Genomic DNA, 18,458 nt, shown 5'->3' with positions numbered 1-18,458 from the left:
AACCCCAAAGAAGAAGACACTCACATATACCCTTTCCCCCACAAAGCTGTCCTGTAACCATCTAGCTAATAATGAATGCTCTGTGAGCTCAACGATGTAGAAACGCCTCAAGAGAAGGTGCCTCAGGTGCCAAAGGCAGAAGGGGCAGAGGCCATGCAGGAGACCTGGATCTCCCACAACCCCCTTGCAGTGCCTTCTCTCCCCCCACCAGGTGGCTGCACTCAGAGAGAAGGGATTTCCTCTTACAAAATGATGATCTCATTCCAGAGAAGCTCAGAGCTCCCAATTCGCTTCCCAGTCTTCTTGGTCTCACTGGGGAGTCCATCCACTGCCACTTCCACAAACGAGTTAATTCGAGGTTGACGACTATGCACCTTGGGCTTTGCTGACACCACTGGACGAGAAAGAAAGAAAAAGTCAAGGATGAGTCAGAGGGCTCCCAGCTGCCCCCCTGTGGCAGGTGTTCTTGCTCTTTTTCGTTCTTTCTTTTTAAAAACAAATTTTGTTTTTTCCTCATTCTAAAAAGACTTTTTTTTTTTAATGTGAGGATATAACTATACACACACACACACACACACAACACACACACACACACACACACACACATATAAAGCACAAGGGAAAAAAATCACTCCTAATCTAAAAACACAGGGAAAATTACCATTAAGATGTTGGTAAATTCAGACTTTCTAGACTTGCATCTTTTATGTCCCTAATTCTTTAAAATTCCTCTCCCTGGGGGGAGGGTATAGATCAGTGAGTGGTAGAGCACATGCTTAGCATGCATGAGGTCTTGTGTTCAATCCCCAGAACCTCAATTAAAAAATACTAATAATACATAAATAAATAAAGTATATTACAAAAAATTCCTCTCTCCCCCAAAATCCATTTTAAAATGCTGCAACATAAGCCCATTGTAAGGATACACAATATTTAGTCAACTATTCTTTCACTGTTGAATGGAATGCTTCCAACTTTTTACTTGGGGAAAATGACCACACATGTATACAGTATCTGCATGCATTTCTGAGTATTTTTCCAAAGGATATGAACATTTTTTTAAAGTTCTTGAAACTGCTCAATTCCTTTCCAAAAAGGGTAAACCCACGTAGACTCCTGTCAGCACTACAGAAACATATCCATTTCACCAAACACTGCATAGCACTAACTACAGTTTTTCACTCTTCAAAAATCATGTAGGTAGAAAAAAAAAACAATATAAAGATAATAGCTAACATTTAATGAGCACTTACTATAGACACTATGCTATGCACACACTATCTAACTGAATCCTTGCAATGAGGCAGGCTATAACATCCCTCCATCTCACTCAGCAGGAAACAGGCTCCAGGAAGCTAGGTCATCACCCCAGGCTACACAGCCAGGGAGCTTTGAACCAGGATGTGCACCTGGCAGCCTGACCCCACACTATGCCGTGTATCATTACCAGACTTTGCTTATTTGTTCTAATGCTATTCTTTGTTTACTGCAAGACTGAATATTTTTTCCATGGTCTTGTTAACTATCTGCCTTTCCTCTTCTGTTCATTTCCTTCTGGTGGCAGCATTTCTGATGTCTGCATGGCATCAGCAATCCAGGGACTCAGCACCAGCTAGGCAAGAACACACCCAGGGCTGCATGCTAGATAAGCTCCTCTTGTAGCTTTATCAGCCACAGTGGAAACTCCAGGTCACTAGGACAAAACACATCCAGGCGGCTTCTACTGTATACCCCAAATCAGAGCAAACAACTGACTTTCCTTATCCATGGTGACAAGACTGCCCGAGCCCAAGCTCCCATCAAGAGTTCGCAAACCTCTCCCTCCTGGACCCTTCTGAGAGGTGACTGTCCTTAAAAGGGTCCACAATTTAGCGAAGGGAAAGGGCAAAGCCATGTCCAAGTGTTTTTATCAATACCTGTCTTCCAGGCCCAAAAGAACAGTAGGGAGAAAGTCAAGGAACAACAACAGAAGTTGTGGCTAAGATATAGGAGCAACAGGGGATGGCAGTAGGAAGAAAGGTCATAGTAGTGCTGGTAAATGCAGCCCAGAGTGGAAAAATGAGAATGCTTCACACATAGACCAAGGTTAACTGAGGCCACCTGGTGGTGTGAGAGTAGCTCTGCATGCAGACCCTTAAATTTAAACAAATAAAGTAAGTAATAGGAACTAGCTAGAGATTCCTGTCACTTTCGAGCTAGACAGTTTCTTTGAAATCAAAAAGTTCAAACCCTTTATTTAATAACTGGGCCAATTAAGATGCAGGAAGGTGAGCTAACATATCCAAAATCACGGAGTTAGTCAGAGACAGTGCTAAGCTTGGAACCAAGTCTCCCAGCTCCCAGGCCAATTCTTTGAACACTGCCATGTTTCCTTTTTTGTCCTCTAGGTTGCTTTATAGTTTTAACTTAAAAAAAAAAAAAATTTACATAATTTCAAATATTTAGAAAGGTTGCAAGAGTTATACCAAGAATTCCTATAACCCCTTCATCCAGAGTCACCAAATATTAACTTTTTACTATATTTGCTTTATAATTCTCTCTCCTCACCTTAGTTTTCTCTCATACACATACACGTTTTTTTCCCTAAATTTTGAGGGTAAGTCATAGATGCTGTGCCCCTTTACTTCCAAATACTTCCCAGTAGGTCTTTTCTAAGAACTAAGACATTTTCTAACATAACCATAGCATCATTACCAACATCAGGAAATTTAACACTCTTTAATACTATTATCTAATGTATGGATCTTACTCAAAATTTGCCAGTTATCCTATTAATATCCATTAGAGCTAGAGGAAAGAAAACAATTTTTTCTAGCCCTTGACTCAATCTAAGATCACATGTTGCAGTCAGTACTTTTACTCAGAAGTTTCCAATCCACAGAAAAATTGAAAGAATAAATAATTGTACACTCCTCACCAATTGCTATCACTTTGCCAAATTTGCTTTTTTCTCTCTGTGTGCGTCTTTATCAGTGCTAGCCAGAGAACTTCCGCCATAATGAAACATCCCACCTCAGTGCTGTCCAGTACACTGCAATGAGGTACATGTGGCTATTAAGCACTTGAAATAAGGCTAGTGAGATGGAGGATTTGGACTTTAAATCTTATTTAATTTCAATTTTAATGTGAATAGTTCTATGTGGCTATACTGGCTACCCTATTGGATAGTAGAGGATGCACAAAGATATCTATGTCTATATTTGGACACGTATATATACCCACACACACATTTTTTGTAAACCATGTGAAACTAAGTTGTGGACGTTGTGACAGATCAGCCCTAATTCCTCTCAGAACACAACTCTTAAGAATGAGGACACTCTTCCACCTAACTACAGCACATTACACCAAAAAAAAATTTACAGTCACTGCCTCTATCATTTGTTATCCATCCGATGTTCAAATTTCCCCAACTGTTCTGAACATATTTTTATAGCTGTTTTCTCCCTGATCCAGGATCCAAGGAAGATGAACAAATTGTTTTCAGTTGCCGTCTCCTTAATCTTTTAAAATCTAGAATGTGCTCCCTTATTTTACCATGAAAATGATTTTTAAACACTTCTACCAGCTGTCTTATAGAATGCGCCAAATCCTGCATTCTTCTGGTTGTTTCCTCATGGTTAGATTCACATTGAACATTTTTGTCAAGCAAACTAACTACGTAGGTTATGCTGTATATGTACTGTACACCCTAAGCCGTCCTCCTATTAGGGATGCTAATTTTGATCCCTTGGTTAATGTGGGACCTGTCAGGTCAGTCCACTGTAAAGATACGTTTTCCCCTCAGTAATTCATAATTAATAAGCAGGTGTATTTTGAATGTTTCTTATTCTTAAAAGACAAGCCAAAATAAGGGTCTCAGGTTTATCGAGGAAGCTTATTTACTACTGATGAAATATAAATGTCAGTTTCTTATAAATGGAGTCACATCTTCATATAAGATTTAGCTTTTGAAGTCAACAACAAGGTAAAAATCATATATGGCCAAAATTACACCCCTGAAAAGCTCTTAGGAAGGCAACAGAGTAGTCTGACATATTATCCTTCAAGAGGTTCCAAAGAGCCAGCTTTTTGCTCTGCTTGCTGTGTTTTCAGTGTGTCTTGAGTTAAATGTCAGATAAAACAGTTGGCTTAACATTTGAAGGCCTTGGTGTATTTAAAAAGTCTCTTAAAACCCTAGGATTGCACTACAGAAAGGCACAGGGAAATGAGGCAGAGAGAGGGAACAGTATAGCAACAGCTCCCAAATTACACCAGGGGCTCTATCAACGAAATGCGCGGGAGGAAGAACCACTCACACTATTTAAATGGTTATTTCTCTCCTCTTTCTCTCCCACCATATTCCTAGACAGTATTATCGAATCCCTACAGGTTAAATGCATATATATAATGAGATGCACCTGAATTATCAAGTAGCTCTCTCCACCCTAGTAACAAAATACACTCTGGGGAAAGGCAACAGAGAAACCTTTAGAAGTCAGCGCGCGTTCCTGAATAACATGCCCCAAAACACAGACCTCAGGATATCACCACATTCCACGGGCAGGCTTCTGTTTAGACCTCTGCCTGCTAATTATTAAATAAGGCAGTAAAGGCTGCAGTCCCAAGTTCAAAACCCTATCAGTTCACTCTAATCTTTCTCCTTCCTCAGAAGGGCTGGAGTAGCCATGAGACACCAAGAAAAATAATTAAAATAAATTAAATCATAATTTTTTTAAAAATCAATAACTCAGTAAGAAACATTCAAAGAATACGCATGGACAATCCACAGAAAAGGAAAGACAAATTTTCCTTCAACATATAAGACACTAAACATCACTGTAATTAAAGAAATGCAAGGTAAAAGTATGCTGAGGGCACATTTTTTTTTTTACCAACCAGACTGGCAAAGACTAAAAAAAAAAAAAAAGATCTGACAACATGCTGTGTTGGTGAAGATGTGGGGACATGGGCACCCACTGATAATGTAGGTTACCTCCCAGCAGGGGCACTGAGGGGCTGGAGGAAAGGAAAGAATTGTATGTGAGTGTATTAAATAAATGAGTAACACTTATATTTCAAAAATAATAATTTTAAAATTTTGACAAAAGATACAATTTTGCCTCCAGATGACCATGTTGAGAGGCTTGAGCCCAGGCACTGAGTGCCGCTCCCCATCCCAGGGCATCTTTTGGTCCCATGACTCCTCCGCAGAGCTTTAGATGGGGAATCAGGGAAGGTCTTCGCAGAAGAGGGTGAGTTTAGGGTACAGACCTAGAGAAAGTAAGGAAGCAGACCAGGTAGATAACTCGGCCAAAAGAGCATTTCACTCAGCAGGAATAGGAGGTGCAAAGGCCCGGTGGTGGAAGTGTGGCCAGTACAGGCAATGAAGAGCAAGGAGGACCATGCGGACCTATGTACAGAGCCAGAGCAGAGTAAATGCGGAACAGGAATGAGGAATGGCAGGGGTCAGAGCCTGTGGGAGCTTTAGCTTGGGCACTGAGTGAGAGGGCGAGTTCTTGATATGTTTGAGCAGAGGAGTGACAAGAGTTGGCTTACATTTAACGATATCACTGGCTGCCGTGTGATCAACAAAATGAAGGAGGGCAAAGGGCAGAAGCCAGGAGCTGCAGGAGGAGGCTATCGCCTTAATCTAGGGTAAGACAACGGCAGCTAGTGGGACGGTGCGGTGGTGAGAAGTGGCTGAATGTTGGAGACACTCTGAAGATGAACATAACAAGATTTGCTAAATGGTTGAATACAGGAGATTGTGAAAAAAAATCAGGAGTTCCAGGTTTGTCACATTTTAGATGTTCACTAAATATTCAAGTGGAGGGGACAAGTGGGCTAGTGGAGTTCGGAGACAAGGCCAGGCTGGAGATCTTGGTATTGGGGGCATATAAAGTGGTATGGTTGGATGAGATCACCAAGAGAACGAGTGTAGATAGAGAAGAGCCCCAGGAAATGAAGGAATTTTTGCCATAAGTTCCTTTCTTCCTTCCTCTTCAAGGATTCCAGCTACAATAGGACAACGCCCTGAGAATGAAGAGTTAGGCTCACAAGCCAAGGTGAGGTATAATTTCACCTCTTCCCTGTAGGTGAGGCTGGACCTCAAATGACAAACAGGTCACACAGTGCCACTCACCTTTCAAAATCAGCTGAGACTTCTCAAAAGGCAGGGCCACTCCTGCCCGGCTGGAGCTGGCAGATGCCATGTCATCACCAGGAAACTGAAAGACAAGCAAAGCAGTGGGTTTAGAGGGCACCTGATAAGAGACTGGGAACCCAATCCAATTTTAATATCTTTGTGTTTAAAGAGGCAAAGCAAGAAAATATAAACATCCAAGCAACCGCGGCGATGATACTTCCGGCGAGTGGTGTTTCTCTCGTAATGACTACTGAACCTGGGCAGGACCTGGACAGGCTAAGGACACGGCACCATTACGTTAAAGTCTTGAGCGGGGACCGCCTAAAATAATAGCTCCGAAAACAAAGTCATAGTTCAACAATTTTTTTAAAAAGTCATATTAATCTAATTTCTTAAACTGGCAAAAGATCTTAATAAACATTTTTCCAGAGAAGATACACAAATGGCCAATAAGCACATGAAATGATTCTTGATTGACATCCTTAGCCAGAAGGCATTCCTGTCACTCCATCTTGGTTAGAAGCAGAAGTCTACCTTGCACTTCGAAGGGATCTTTTGCTCATATATAATTTGTAACATCGTCGTTTGTCATTTGGGAAATATTGGTTGAGTTCTGTAGACATTCCAAATGTTGACACGTTTCATTATACACTATCCAAAAAATGACACTTGTGAATATCACAACTGATCTCAAGACTCTGAGGACTGGGAAGCTGTTAAGCTGTTTGTGGTAGCTGTAAGTGTTCCAAAATTCTAATTTTCACTTAAAAACTCCTATTTTATCATTGGCAACAAACAGTCAGTTGTTTCCTTGAGCTCACTTCACTCATCTTCAGGAAAATGTCCGCTAAATACCCAACTCTATTGACGTTAGTTTGTTGATTTTTTTTTAAGTAAAAATGGTATTTCATGAAAAACACAACTATCTAATTCAGCTCTCAATGCAAAGAACCATACGAGTACTTTTTCTCAAACAACCATCATACTTCAGCGTGCAGGACAAGTGCTTTCGGCACCTGTTTCAATTTTCCATTTTCATCACCCAGAATATTAAAAAGATGTGTGCACAAGAGTAAAGACTTAATAAAATGAGTACCTTTTACTGCTTCATCAAGCACATTCTTAAGTGAAACTGGCTTTTTCTTCCCTTTTTACTGAGTGTGCAGTGGTGAGAAACACATCACTGCCCTGATGCGGGCTATGGCAGCAACAGTTTCACTCACCCTCTCTTCTGCACCACGAGTGCAAATGTGTCACAGTGGAAAAGGCAGAGTTATTATGAAAACAGTTTTGATCTTGCAAAACCCTAAAAGTCTCAAGGGGCCACCAGGGATCTGAGGGTCACGCTTGAGAACGGCTGCTGTAAAAACAGTATGAGATTCCTATTCTATTCAACACCACTCGCACTTTCTTTCATTCTGTTTGTACCTGATCTCTCCTCCTAACTCCCTGCTCGGAAGAGCTGTTCCAGCCTTAAAACGTGGTTATTAACTCACCATATTACTCAAAGGATGGAAGCTCTTTGTATGAGTTAAATGTGGCTAAGTCACACTGATTTTGACATTTTCCATAGCTCAAGTCAAAGAATTTTATGCTTTGAGATATTAGCCAAAACAAAACAAGATCATCTGCCTTATTTGTAAGACATATCCAGTCCAAAAAAATTTCGAGTGACCCGTTTTTTATCTGGACTAGTCCATAATAGGTATTTTACTTCAAATCTTACATATAGAGTAGAAGTGAAAACTCTAAAAGTATTAGGGGCAACATATTGAAATGCAGTACTGAAACTGTTCTTATCAAGATTTCTAGAGACCAGACCTCCATGCTGTTAAATCCAGTAGTGAATTCTCAATCCTTGTCTTAGATGACCTACCAGCAGCATCTGATGTGATGGCTCGCTCTTTCCTCCCTGAAATACTTTCTTCTCTTGGCTTCCGGGACACCACACCTGCCTGATTTTCTTCCTGCCTCACAGGCTGCTTTTTTTGAGCCTCCTTCATTGGCTCCTTCTCTATTGCTTAACCTCTAACCATCAGAGTGTCCCATAGCTCAAGCTTTGCATGTCTTCCCTTGTTTATCTCAACCTGCCTCATGGATTTAAATACCATGTATCTGCTGACAGTTCCAGATTGGTGTGTCCAGTATGAACCTCACCCTTGAACCTCAGATCCTCTTTGTCTACTGACCAAACTGAGCTTTGATGCGCCCCCTCAGCCATGTCCCTCGGCTTCATGCACCTCAGTTCACAACAACTCCTTCCAACCAGTGGCTCAGGGCCAAAATGCTGGGGCTCATTCCTGCTCCCTCTTTCCCTCTCACACCCCACATCCAACCTGTCAATAAATCCTGTCAGCTCTCCCTTTAAAACAGTTCCAAGCTCAAACATTTCTCTGCACCTCTACTGTCACTGCCTTGGTCTAAAGCATCATCATCTCTTAGCTGGATTATTGTTCTTTCTGCTTCTGCCCTCTGCCTCCTTCAATCTAATGTCCATATTCAGCGAGAGTCATGTTTTTTACATGTAATCAGATCGTATCACTGTGCTGTTCAAAAGCTGGACGCTATCAGCAGCTTCCCATCTACCTCAAAGTCCCTAAAATGACCTTGGAGTACCTACGTGATACACCTGACCTCATCTTCATTTCTCTCCCCACTCACTCCCTACCCCAAAGCTACAAGGGCCTCCTCACTGTTCTTTGAACACGCCAGACATGTTCCCCTATCAGACTTCTACCTCTTGGTTTACAATGCTCTTTCACATATACAACTTACTCCTTCACTGCCTTCAGGCATTTACTCAAATGTTGCTTTCTTAAGGAGCCTTCCATGACCACCCTACCAACCTCATCTCTCCACACACATAGTACCCATCCTTCCCTATTTCACCTTTCCACCTTAGCACTCATCACAGACACGGTTCACATTGTATTGATTCATTTTATTTATTATCTCCCTCCTCTAGTATGTAAGCTCCCTGAGGGCCGAGATGTGTGTCCCATCTCTTAGCCCTGTAGCCTACTGTCTAGAATAGTGCCTGGTTCCTAGTAAGAACTCCGTAAGTATTTATCAAACAAATGAAGAGGAGCATCAATTTTATGAAATTCAAAAGGATGACGTTTTGACTTCCTTAAAGTTTTTTTGGTAAAGCAATAAAGAGATCAATTCTCTTTTACTCACTAAATTAGCAAGAAATTAGACATCTGACAGTAAGTGTTGGTGAGAAGCCTCACACACTTCTGGGGATAGTGCAAATTAGATGGCACCTGGCAATCTCTGGTAGAGTTAAAGATGCATATTTTGTACCTCCCAGGATTCCACTTCTAGGTATGCGCCAGGGGAAAGTCTACCAACAAATGCAGAAGAAGCTATGCTCAAAGATGTTCACGGCAATGTTTATAACAGCAAAAATTTGTAAATAACCTAAATGTCCATCAATGGGTATTGAATGAATTAATTGTGAAATCTTTTTAAAGTGGAATGCTATATAGTTCTTGAAATAGATGAATTCAATCTACATGTACAAACCACAAACTATAATACTAGAACAAGAAAAAGAAACAAAAAAAGCAAGTGGTAGCCTAAGTTTAGTATAATGCCATTGGTATACACTTTAACCAACACAAAATAATTGTTTATCTACTGCCGTGGACACACATAAATGGAAGAAAAATACAGAAGCATGGACAGGAAGGAACCACACCAAGTTTAGGACAGAAGTTACTTGGGGGTAGCAGCAGAGGAGGGAGCAGGGGAACTGAGTAATCAGAGAGACCAAGGGAACTTCAACTGTATGTGCAACATTTCACTTTTTAAAGGAAAAAGTTCTGAAGCGAATATGGCAAAATGTTAATATTCATTAAATCCAGATGGTGGCTTTTGACGACTGCTTGTTATCTTCTTCTCTGAACCACTTCATATGTCTGATCTTTTTCATAATTTAACAATAATTTTACAGGGGAAAAAAGATGATATCTTGAGTAATGAAGGAAAGATTAATGATGATAAATCAAGCCTCAGGGCTTTTAGTAACAGAGGTTAAAGCACTAAAAGCTGGGAATTCATTATTTATAGACTTTAAAAAGAATAATTTAAAAATCTTTTCATCTACTGGGACTCTTTCTCTCCTAAAGAAACTTGACTGAGGGTAGTTTTTAAACTAGCTTGTTCTCTCTGAGCTTTAGCTGTTTTCAGCCTTTGGTCTGAACTCGAGAGAATTCACAAGAATGAACCTCAAAGGCCCTACATGGCCTGTTAAATGGGAGAAAGACCAAACCTCTTGATCTATATACTTCATGGCCCCAAAACAAAATCAATCAGACAAACTCCAAAGAAGGCTCAAACAAAACCAACTGGAAGAGCAGGAGAAACAGAGTAGATAAGACCTCCATGTTTTCTTCCTCCAATGTCTAACAATAACCCATGTTATTTATGTGGGGCTTTGTCTGTCTTTCCAAATCCATTAATAAGATACCACCCTGATACTATAAGACAGTAAAACCTTTCCAAACCATGTATAAAGACAAATAACCATTACTATAGAAGGGGAGTCAGATCCCACCCCAAAGTACCTACAACTTATTAACAATTTCAAAAAGTACAAAATACACATAATTGGAATGCCAGAAAAGAGAACAGAAAATGAAATAATGGCCAAGAATTTCCCCAAATTAACGGCATACACCAAACCATGGATCCAAGAAGCTCAGAGAACATCAAGCAGGATAGATACAAAAAAATCAAAAAATAAATTTAAAAAGGAAGCAAGTCTTTGTGCAGTGAAATATTTAAAGTGTTGAAAGAAAAAAAAAAACCAACCTAGAATTTTGAATCTGATGAAGTTATCCTTCAAAGCGAAGGAGAAAAAAGATTTTCTCAAATAAAAACCGGCCCTGAGGGCAATGTTAAATGAAGGTCCACCCACTGCCCTCTTTATACAGTAGGAGACTGATACACAGGGAAAGAGCACTGCAGGGAGGGGATGCCAAATAGGAAACAAACAAGAGAACCATAGAGGTGACAAGTGGTATGGAGAAAAACAAAACAGTGAAGGAGGATAAGAATTTGGGGTGGGGGTTGGAAGGAGAAATTTTAGAAGTTGTGGACAAGGAAAGTCTCATGGAGAAGGTGAATTCTGAGCAAAGATCTGAAGAAGGTGAAGGAGGGAATTGAGGGTATCTGCGTTAGAACACTCCACACAGGTAAGAGGGCAAGAGTAAAAGCTCTGGAGATGGTTGCGCGTTTTGGGAGTAGAAGGAAGGGGGCCAGAGTAGCTGGAGGGCAGTGAAAGAGGAGGAGGAGGACAGCGATAAGAGATGCAACTGAATTTATCTTGTTAGGCAAATTACCCTTAATGAAATATGAAACGCCTTGGAGCACTGGTTCTCAATTCTTTCTGCACATATGAATTATGTGGAGAACATTAAAAAAAAATCCACTGACAACCAAACCTCAACCTCAGATATTCTTTTTTTTTTTTTTTTACAGTTTATAATAATATATACTTTGGGTCTTAAGTATAAAGTCTTTTTTCTTTGACACAGCATCAGCATATATACTAATATGCCAACATATATGTTCAAGAGAATCTCACTCGATTGTTCTAGAGTTGGGTGGGGACAGTTGTGTTATTTAAAAGTTACCCAGATGATCTCAAAATGAAGTTGGGGTGAGAAGAACTGGATTAGTGTTACTGAACCAGGTGATACCTCAACTAATTTGACTGCACTGAAGGAAGTACTTTAGCTCTATCAGAATGTTCAAGGTGAAACTAAAATTATGCAAATAAAAAAAGCAGATGAAAAAATAAGGCAATATATAACTCTAGGAACAGAATGAAGGAGCTGTGTCAGGAATGTTTCCCAAGGAGACTATTGTACCAACTTCGTTGATACCAACTTTTCCCCTAAAGGAAATTTCAGGGGCTCTCAATAAACATGACAGACTATACACGTATTTATCTCGGCTCCCTTCTCAAACTCCATCAAAATTGCAGGAAAGAAACCCCCAAAATATCAACCCACTGAAAAAGAATGGAAAAGGAGAGGACAGAGATGGCAGCAACATTTTGGAAAGTGGAAAGTGAGTTGAAACTGAAACCTAACTGCCTGTGATGGGGGGGAGTGGGGCTAAAAATAGGAGGACTAGTCAAAGTCTGTATGGAAAAGAGCCCCAGACTTCCGTCACCATCTAGCTCAGCTAGGCAGTTACCTCTCCCTAATCTCAAACAAGAGAGTTAAACTTTAGTCTCTGGATAGGTTAAACCAGACCTGAGAACATCAAGCATAGCTGAGGGTGGGGATAAGGCACCATATGAGGATCCAAGGAGATAAGAGAAAGTCTACGAGGTCACTGTCTCCCAGCTTCACTCACTTTCCCTCATCTGGATCCGAGCACACTTAAATACACACAACTCTTTGAAGAGAGCCTCAGACATAAAAGCCAGGTATCAAAACAAAGAGAAAAGAACTCAATTGATAAGCTGATCCTAAAATTCATAAGAAAATGCAAGAGACCCAGAATGGCCAAAACAATCTTGAAAAAGAAGAAAATTGGAGGCTTTGTACTTTCTAATTTCAAATTTTACTCAAAATCCACAGTAATCAAGACTGTGTGGTACTGGTACAAGGACAGATGTATAGAACAACGGGAGAGAATTGCGAGTCCAAATACAAACCCACACTGATGTTCAATTGATTTTAGACAAGACTGCAACACAATTCAATGGGAAAAGAATAAGTCTTTTCAGCAAACGGTGCTGGGACAACTGGATATCCATGTGTAAATGAATGAAGTTGGATCCCTACCTCATACATCAGACAAAAATGAACTCAAAATGGATCAAAGACCAAAATACAGGAGCAACCCTCTAAAACTCTTAGAAGAAACCACAGGTATAAATCTATACTAGGTATAAATTTATATTAAGAGATGGTTTCTTAGATGATAGGAAAGGCACAAACAACGGAAGAAAAACTAGATAAACGTGACTTCATCAAAAATTAAAGACTTCTGTGCTTCAAAGGACACCATCAAGAAAGTGAAAAGACAATCAACAGAATGAAAGAAAATATTTACAAATCACATATTCATAAAAGACTTGTATTCAGAATACATGAAGAACTTTTACAACTCAACAGTGAAAAGACAAATAATCCAACTAAGACAAAAATGGGCAAAGGATCTAAAAAGAACTTTCTCCAAAGAATATATATAAATAAACAGTAAGCATATGAAAAGATGTTCAACACCATTAGTCACTAGAGAAATGGAAAATAAAACCACAATGAGATACCACTTTACACAAACCAAAATGGCCAAAATCAAAAAACATACAGTAACAAGTTTTGGTGAGAACTTGGACAAACTGGAATCTTTATACATTGCTTGCAAGCAGCTTTGGAGGAGCTTGGCAGTTCCTCAAAAAGTTAAACACTGAATTACCATAAGGCCCAGCAATTCCATTTCCAGGTATATACCCAAAATAACTGAAACATGTGTCTACACAAAAATATGTACACTAATGTTCACAGCTGAATTATTTGTAATAGCCAAAAAGTGGAAACAATCCAAATGTCTATCAACTGATAAATGGATAAATAAAATGTAATCTATCAATACAATGGAATATTATTTGGCCATGAAAAGGAATGAAGTAGTTTCACGCTGCAATATGGATGAAACTTGAAGACATGCTAAGTGAAAGAAGCTAGACCAAAAGGCCCAATTATATGATTTCATTTATATGAAATATCTACAGTAGGCAAATCCATTAAAACAGAAAGTAGAATAATGGTTACCCAGGGATGAGGATTGAGTACAGGGGTACAGGTTTTCTTTTTGGGCGATAAAATGGGGTGAGAAAATGTTCTGGAATTGGATAGTGGTGATGATGGCACAACTTTGTGAAAAATACTAAAATCCACAGAATTGAACACGTCAAAATGTTGAATTTTAAAATATGTGAATTGTATCTCAATTTTAAAAACTCAGTTAAATGTAGCTGAGGTCAAAGAAAGTCTCAAAACAATTCAGACAGATAAGAGAAAATATTGCACCCATGAAACAAGAACAGAATGTAATTTTAAAAGAAGGAAGGGAGGGAGGGAGATTGGTTGGTTGGTTGATTCACAGAACAAGAAAACGCTCTTGGAAAGGACAGTTCTGATAGCAGAAACGAAGCTGATAAAGTGAGGATATATTCTAAAAAGTAGAACAAGAATAAAAATAAGATGGTAAATAGGAGAGAAAAGACTTTTGTTAAAATAGTGGATTTGTTTAAAATGTCCAATGTCTGACTTACTAGAGTAAGTCCAGAAATAGAAAAGAGAAAAAAAGAGAACATCATCAAAGAAATATTACAGATTCATCTTAAGCTGAAGAATATTAATTTCTAGACAAAAAGAATCCAGTTGAGTGGCCAGAACAATGTATGGAAAAAAGAAACACACACCAAGGCACGATATCATTAAAGTTCAGAACATGAGAACAAAGGGTGTATCAGCTTCCAGTCACCTTAACAGAGAACAGGAATCTGCATGGCATCAGACCTCTCAACAGTAACACTGGCTACTAGAAGACCATGCAATGCTTTCCAATCTCAGATAAAATTATTGACAATCTACAATTCTATAACCAAGGAAACCAACAATCAAGTATGACAGGAAAACAATGACGTTTTCAGATTTGTAACGTCTCAAAAAAAATGCTTACAAAGCTCATTTTCTCAGGAAGCTACTGCAAGATGTGCTCCAGGGGAGTAAATGAGAAAGTTGGAGTCTAGTGGGTATTCACATGAGAGAGGCAAAAGGACCTCCCAGATTGACGGTGAACAGAAATCCCAAAGTATTACTGTGCGTTAGCCTGGAGAGCAACCAGTCCCGATTAGAGTTTATAAGAAGTGTCATCTCTAGACGAAAGAAAGAAAATGGCCAAAATAGATTACACGAGGCATCTGACTGCACTGAAACTAGTATTATTTTAGCTCTATCAGAATGTTTGGTGCTCAACTAGTAATATATACAAAGAAAATTATGCAAACAAAAAAAATCAGGAAATATGCAACTCTAATAAAAACAAAAGCTGTATGAGAAAGGAAATGTAGTCCTAATAAACTGTGTGTCTCAGCAGTGAATATCTATAATCATAATAGCATGAACAATATCCAGAGAAAACTCTAATTCGAAAAGATACATGCACCCCAATGTTTATAGCAGCACTGTTGACATAGCCAAGACATGGAAGTAACCTAAATGTCCATCGACAGATGACTGGATAAAGAAGATGTGATACATATATATATATGTATAGACACACACATATACATACAATGGAATATTACTCGGCCATTAAAAAGAATGAAATATGCCATATGCAGCAACATGGATGGACCTTGAGATTATCATACTAAATGAAGTTAAGTCAGACAGAGAAAGAGAAATATCATTTATATGTGGAATTTTAAAAGATGACTTATTTACAAAACAGAAACAGATTCACAGACAGAGAAAACAAACTTATGGTTACCAAAGGCGAAAGGGTGTGAGAAGGGATAAATTAGGAGTTTGGGATTAGCAGATACAAACTACTATATATAAAATAGATATACAACTAGGTCCTACTGTATAGCACAGGGGTCTAGGGAACTATATTCAACCACTTGTAATAACGTATAATGATAAAGAATATATATGTGTATAAGTGAAACACAGTGCTGTACACCAGAAACTAACACATTATAAATCAACTATACTTCAATTTTTAAAAAAGTAATAGCATGAACAGTTTAATCAAAATGTGATATGGTTGTAATCAGAAGTGGGTGTTTGTAGAGACTGGCCAGAGAGCTAAATCTTCACCTTCAGGGGTTAAAAGACAATAGATAAAACTCACGAGCTAAGAAATGAGGGTATAAGGATACCACTTAGAGGTGCAGAAGTCAATACCAGAAAAGAGCTCTAAGAGTCAAAAGTCACTGACTCTATAGAATAAGAATCAAGAAGAAAAAGGAGTGAATCAAGGAACTGCTGTTGTACTGTAAGCCAAGAATGCTATTTGACTTTCCCAACTTAAGTGTATGCATTATTTGGGGTATAAATAAAATTTAAATTCAAGAAAGGAAAAGGGTTCTCTTCAAATCAGGTCATGAGATGATGTCCTTATTTCATTTTTATAAAAGCATCCCATCTACATTTAATTACTGTAGTGAGCTGAATGGTAGACCCCAAAAGATATACCTAAGGGCTAACCCCCTTGGAACCTGTGAATGTGGCCTTATTTGGAAATAAGGTCCTTGTAGATGTGATTAACCTAAAGATCTCAAGATGAGATCATCCTGGATTTAGGATGGGCCCAGCATCCTTATGGGAGACAGAGAGAAGAGACACAGGGGAGAAGGCAAGGAAGACTGGGGCAGAGATTGGAGTCACACAACCCCAAGCCCACAAATGCCTGGAGCCACAGGACTCTTCCCTAAAGCGCAGAGGGGTGTCGCCCCCGCTCACATAGCTGACACCTTGATTTTGGACTTCTGGCCTCCGAAACAATAAAGGAACAAATGCCTGTTGTTTTAAAAATCAAGCTTGTGCTAATTTGTTACACATATAAAGAGTTGGAAATTAACTCCATGAGCAACAAAGGTTTTTAGAAGATATGGATTTTATCAGGTCAGGCTGAAACTGGAAGTCCTCTTCCAACAACACAACCTGGGGGGACCCAACTCCTATGTCCACCTGGACTCAGGCCCCACTGGAACTTCCCTCAAGAAATAACCCCAGCAGTCACAGGCGGCATGGTCTTGCTGAAATTGTCATGTTTCTTAATTGTGATTCCAGACACAAAACAGAATCCTAAATGTACAATTATGTTTTACTATTTTTTATAAAAAGAATATTTCTCATGCTCTATTCAAAACAACTTGTTGATGCCACTACTAGCACAACAATTGATTATCTTTTGAAAATATAAGAATACTCTGCCTTAATAACAAGTGACAGGATAAAGTAAAAACGGCTACAGTAGAAAAGTAACAGGCAGCCTCTCTCTGGTCTTCACATGACAGCTTTACCATCCTCTTCCTCCTCTTTACCTCTCTTTGCCTTTCTACTTTGCTAGCTCTTCCTGCCCCGTGATTTCTTCCTTTTTCCTACTGTGCGCCTACCTGGGTACCAGTGTTGGGCTCACAATCTAAAGAGTAACCACCCTCAGTTCAGAGTTCATCTGTGGTACAACCTGAACTCTCAGCTGCCGGGGCTTATCAGCTCTGCCCCAAAGGAAGAAACAGTGCCGTTACACTGATAACTCTTGAAAAAGACACTCAAAAAAAAAAAAAGAAAGAAAGAAGAAAAAGGTAACTTTCTTTGCCTATAAACCACTGGCTGTTCAAAGAAACTACTCACTAGGGGAGTAATTCTTGAGTCCTTATTAGTGAAATCAAACATCTCGAGGTCCACCTCCTGGTTCAGTTTCCTAAGACATCCAGAAAGACAACCAAGATGTATCACAGTCCTTTTTGGTTAAAATACTTGAAATACCTGAGATCAAAAAAGCAGGGAGAATTTTTTTTTAACATGTTCAATAGGGAACAGTTGAGGAAGCTGAATAACATGTGGCAGGCAGGAAAAAAAGGATGGCGGCTGCTGTCACCTGCACCAAAATCTTAACCTCCACACAATGCAGAGGAGAGGATGTGTGTTTGATTCTTTTTTATATTTTATTTTTGTTGAAATATAATTCACATGCCGTAAGTTCACCTTTTTAAAGCACACGATTTGGTGGGTTTTAGTATATTCACTGGGTTGTACAACTATTACTGCTATCAAATTCTGGAACATTTTCATCACCCCAAAAGAAATCTCATACCCGTTAACGGTCACTCCTCATTCCTCTTTGTTCCCCAGCCCCCAGTCACTAATCTACTCTCTGTCTCTGTGGATCTGCCTTTTCTGGACATTTCAAATAAATGGAATCATACATCATGTGGTCTTTTGCAGCTGGCTTCTTTCACTTAGCATAATGTTTTCCAGGTTCACCCACACTGTAGCATGCATCAGTATTTCATACCTTTTCCTAGCTGAATAATATTCCATTGTATGGATAGCCACATTTTGTTTATTCTTTCATCAGTCAATGGACAACCCAACTTTTGTGTTATTAGGACAGGTTGATTCTTGAAGCCAGGAAACTGTAACAGTCAACGGCACCTTTAGCAGGAAGGCAAGCAACCTTCTGACTGGACCTCTTTCAGACCCTGTTGATTCACCCTGTCCAGTCCTGAGCCAGGGTCAGTCTTTCAACAGCTGTTCATAGAACCCAGTCTGGGCTGGGCCCTGGA

At 39.4% G+C, this 18,458-nt stretch overlaps 1 protein-coding gene across 2 annotated transcripts in view; it reads right to left on the bottom strand.

The window, feature by feature from the left end:
• WWP2 (WW domain containing E3 ubiquitin protein ligase 2) overlaps window positions 1–18,458 on the bottom strand; it is a 118,231-nt gene that overhangs the window by 94,243 nt on the left and 5,530 nt on the right. For both annotated transcript variants that reach the window (XM_032486650.1, XM_006180567.3), the window contains exons 2-3: window positions 6,125–6,209; window positions 247–394 (exon numbers count right to left, since the gene is read on the bottom strand). In XM_032486650.1, coding sequence (XP_032342541.1) covers window positions 247–394; window positions 6,125–6,194 — 218 coding nt within the window. In that variant the 5' untranslated portion in view covers window positions 6,195–6,209. The remainder of the gene's footprint in view (window positions 1–246; window positions 395–6,124; window positions 6,210–18,458) is intronic.

This window comes from Camelus ferus, chromosome 9, assembly GCF_009834535.1.
Source record: "Camelus ferus isolate YT-003-E chromosome 9, BCGSAC_Cfer_1.0, whole genome shotgun sequence".
Lineage (NCBI taxonomy): Eukaryota > Metazoa > Chordata > Mammalia > Artiodactyla > Camelidae > Camelus > Camelus ferus.
The sequence above is the reverse complement of the archived record's forward strand: the minus strand, read 5'-3'. Positions and strand labels throughout refer to the sequence as shown.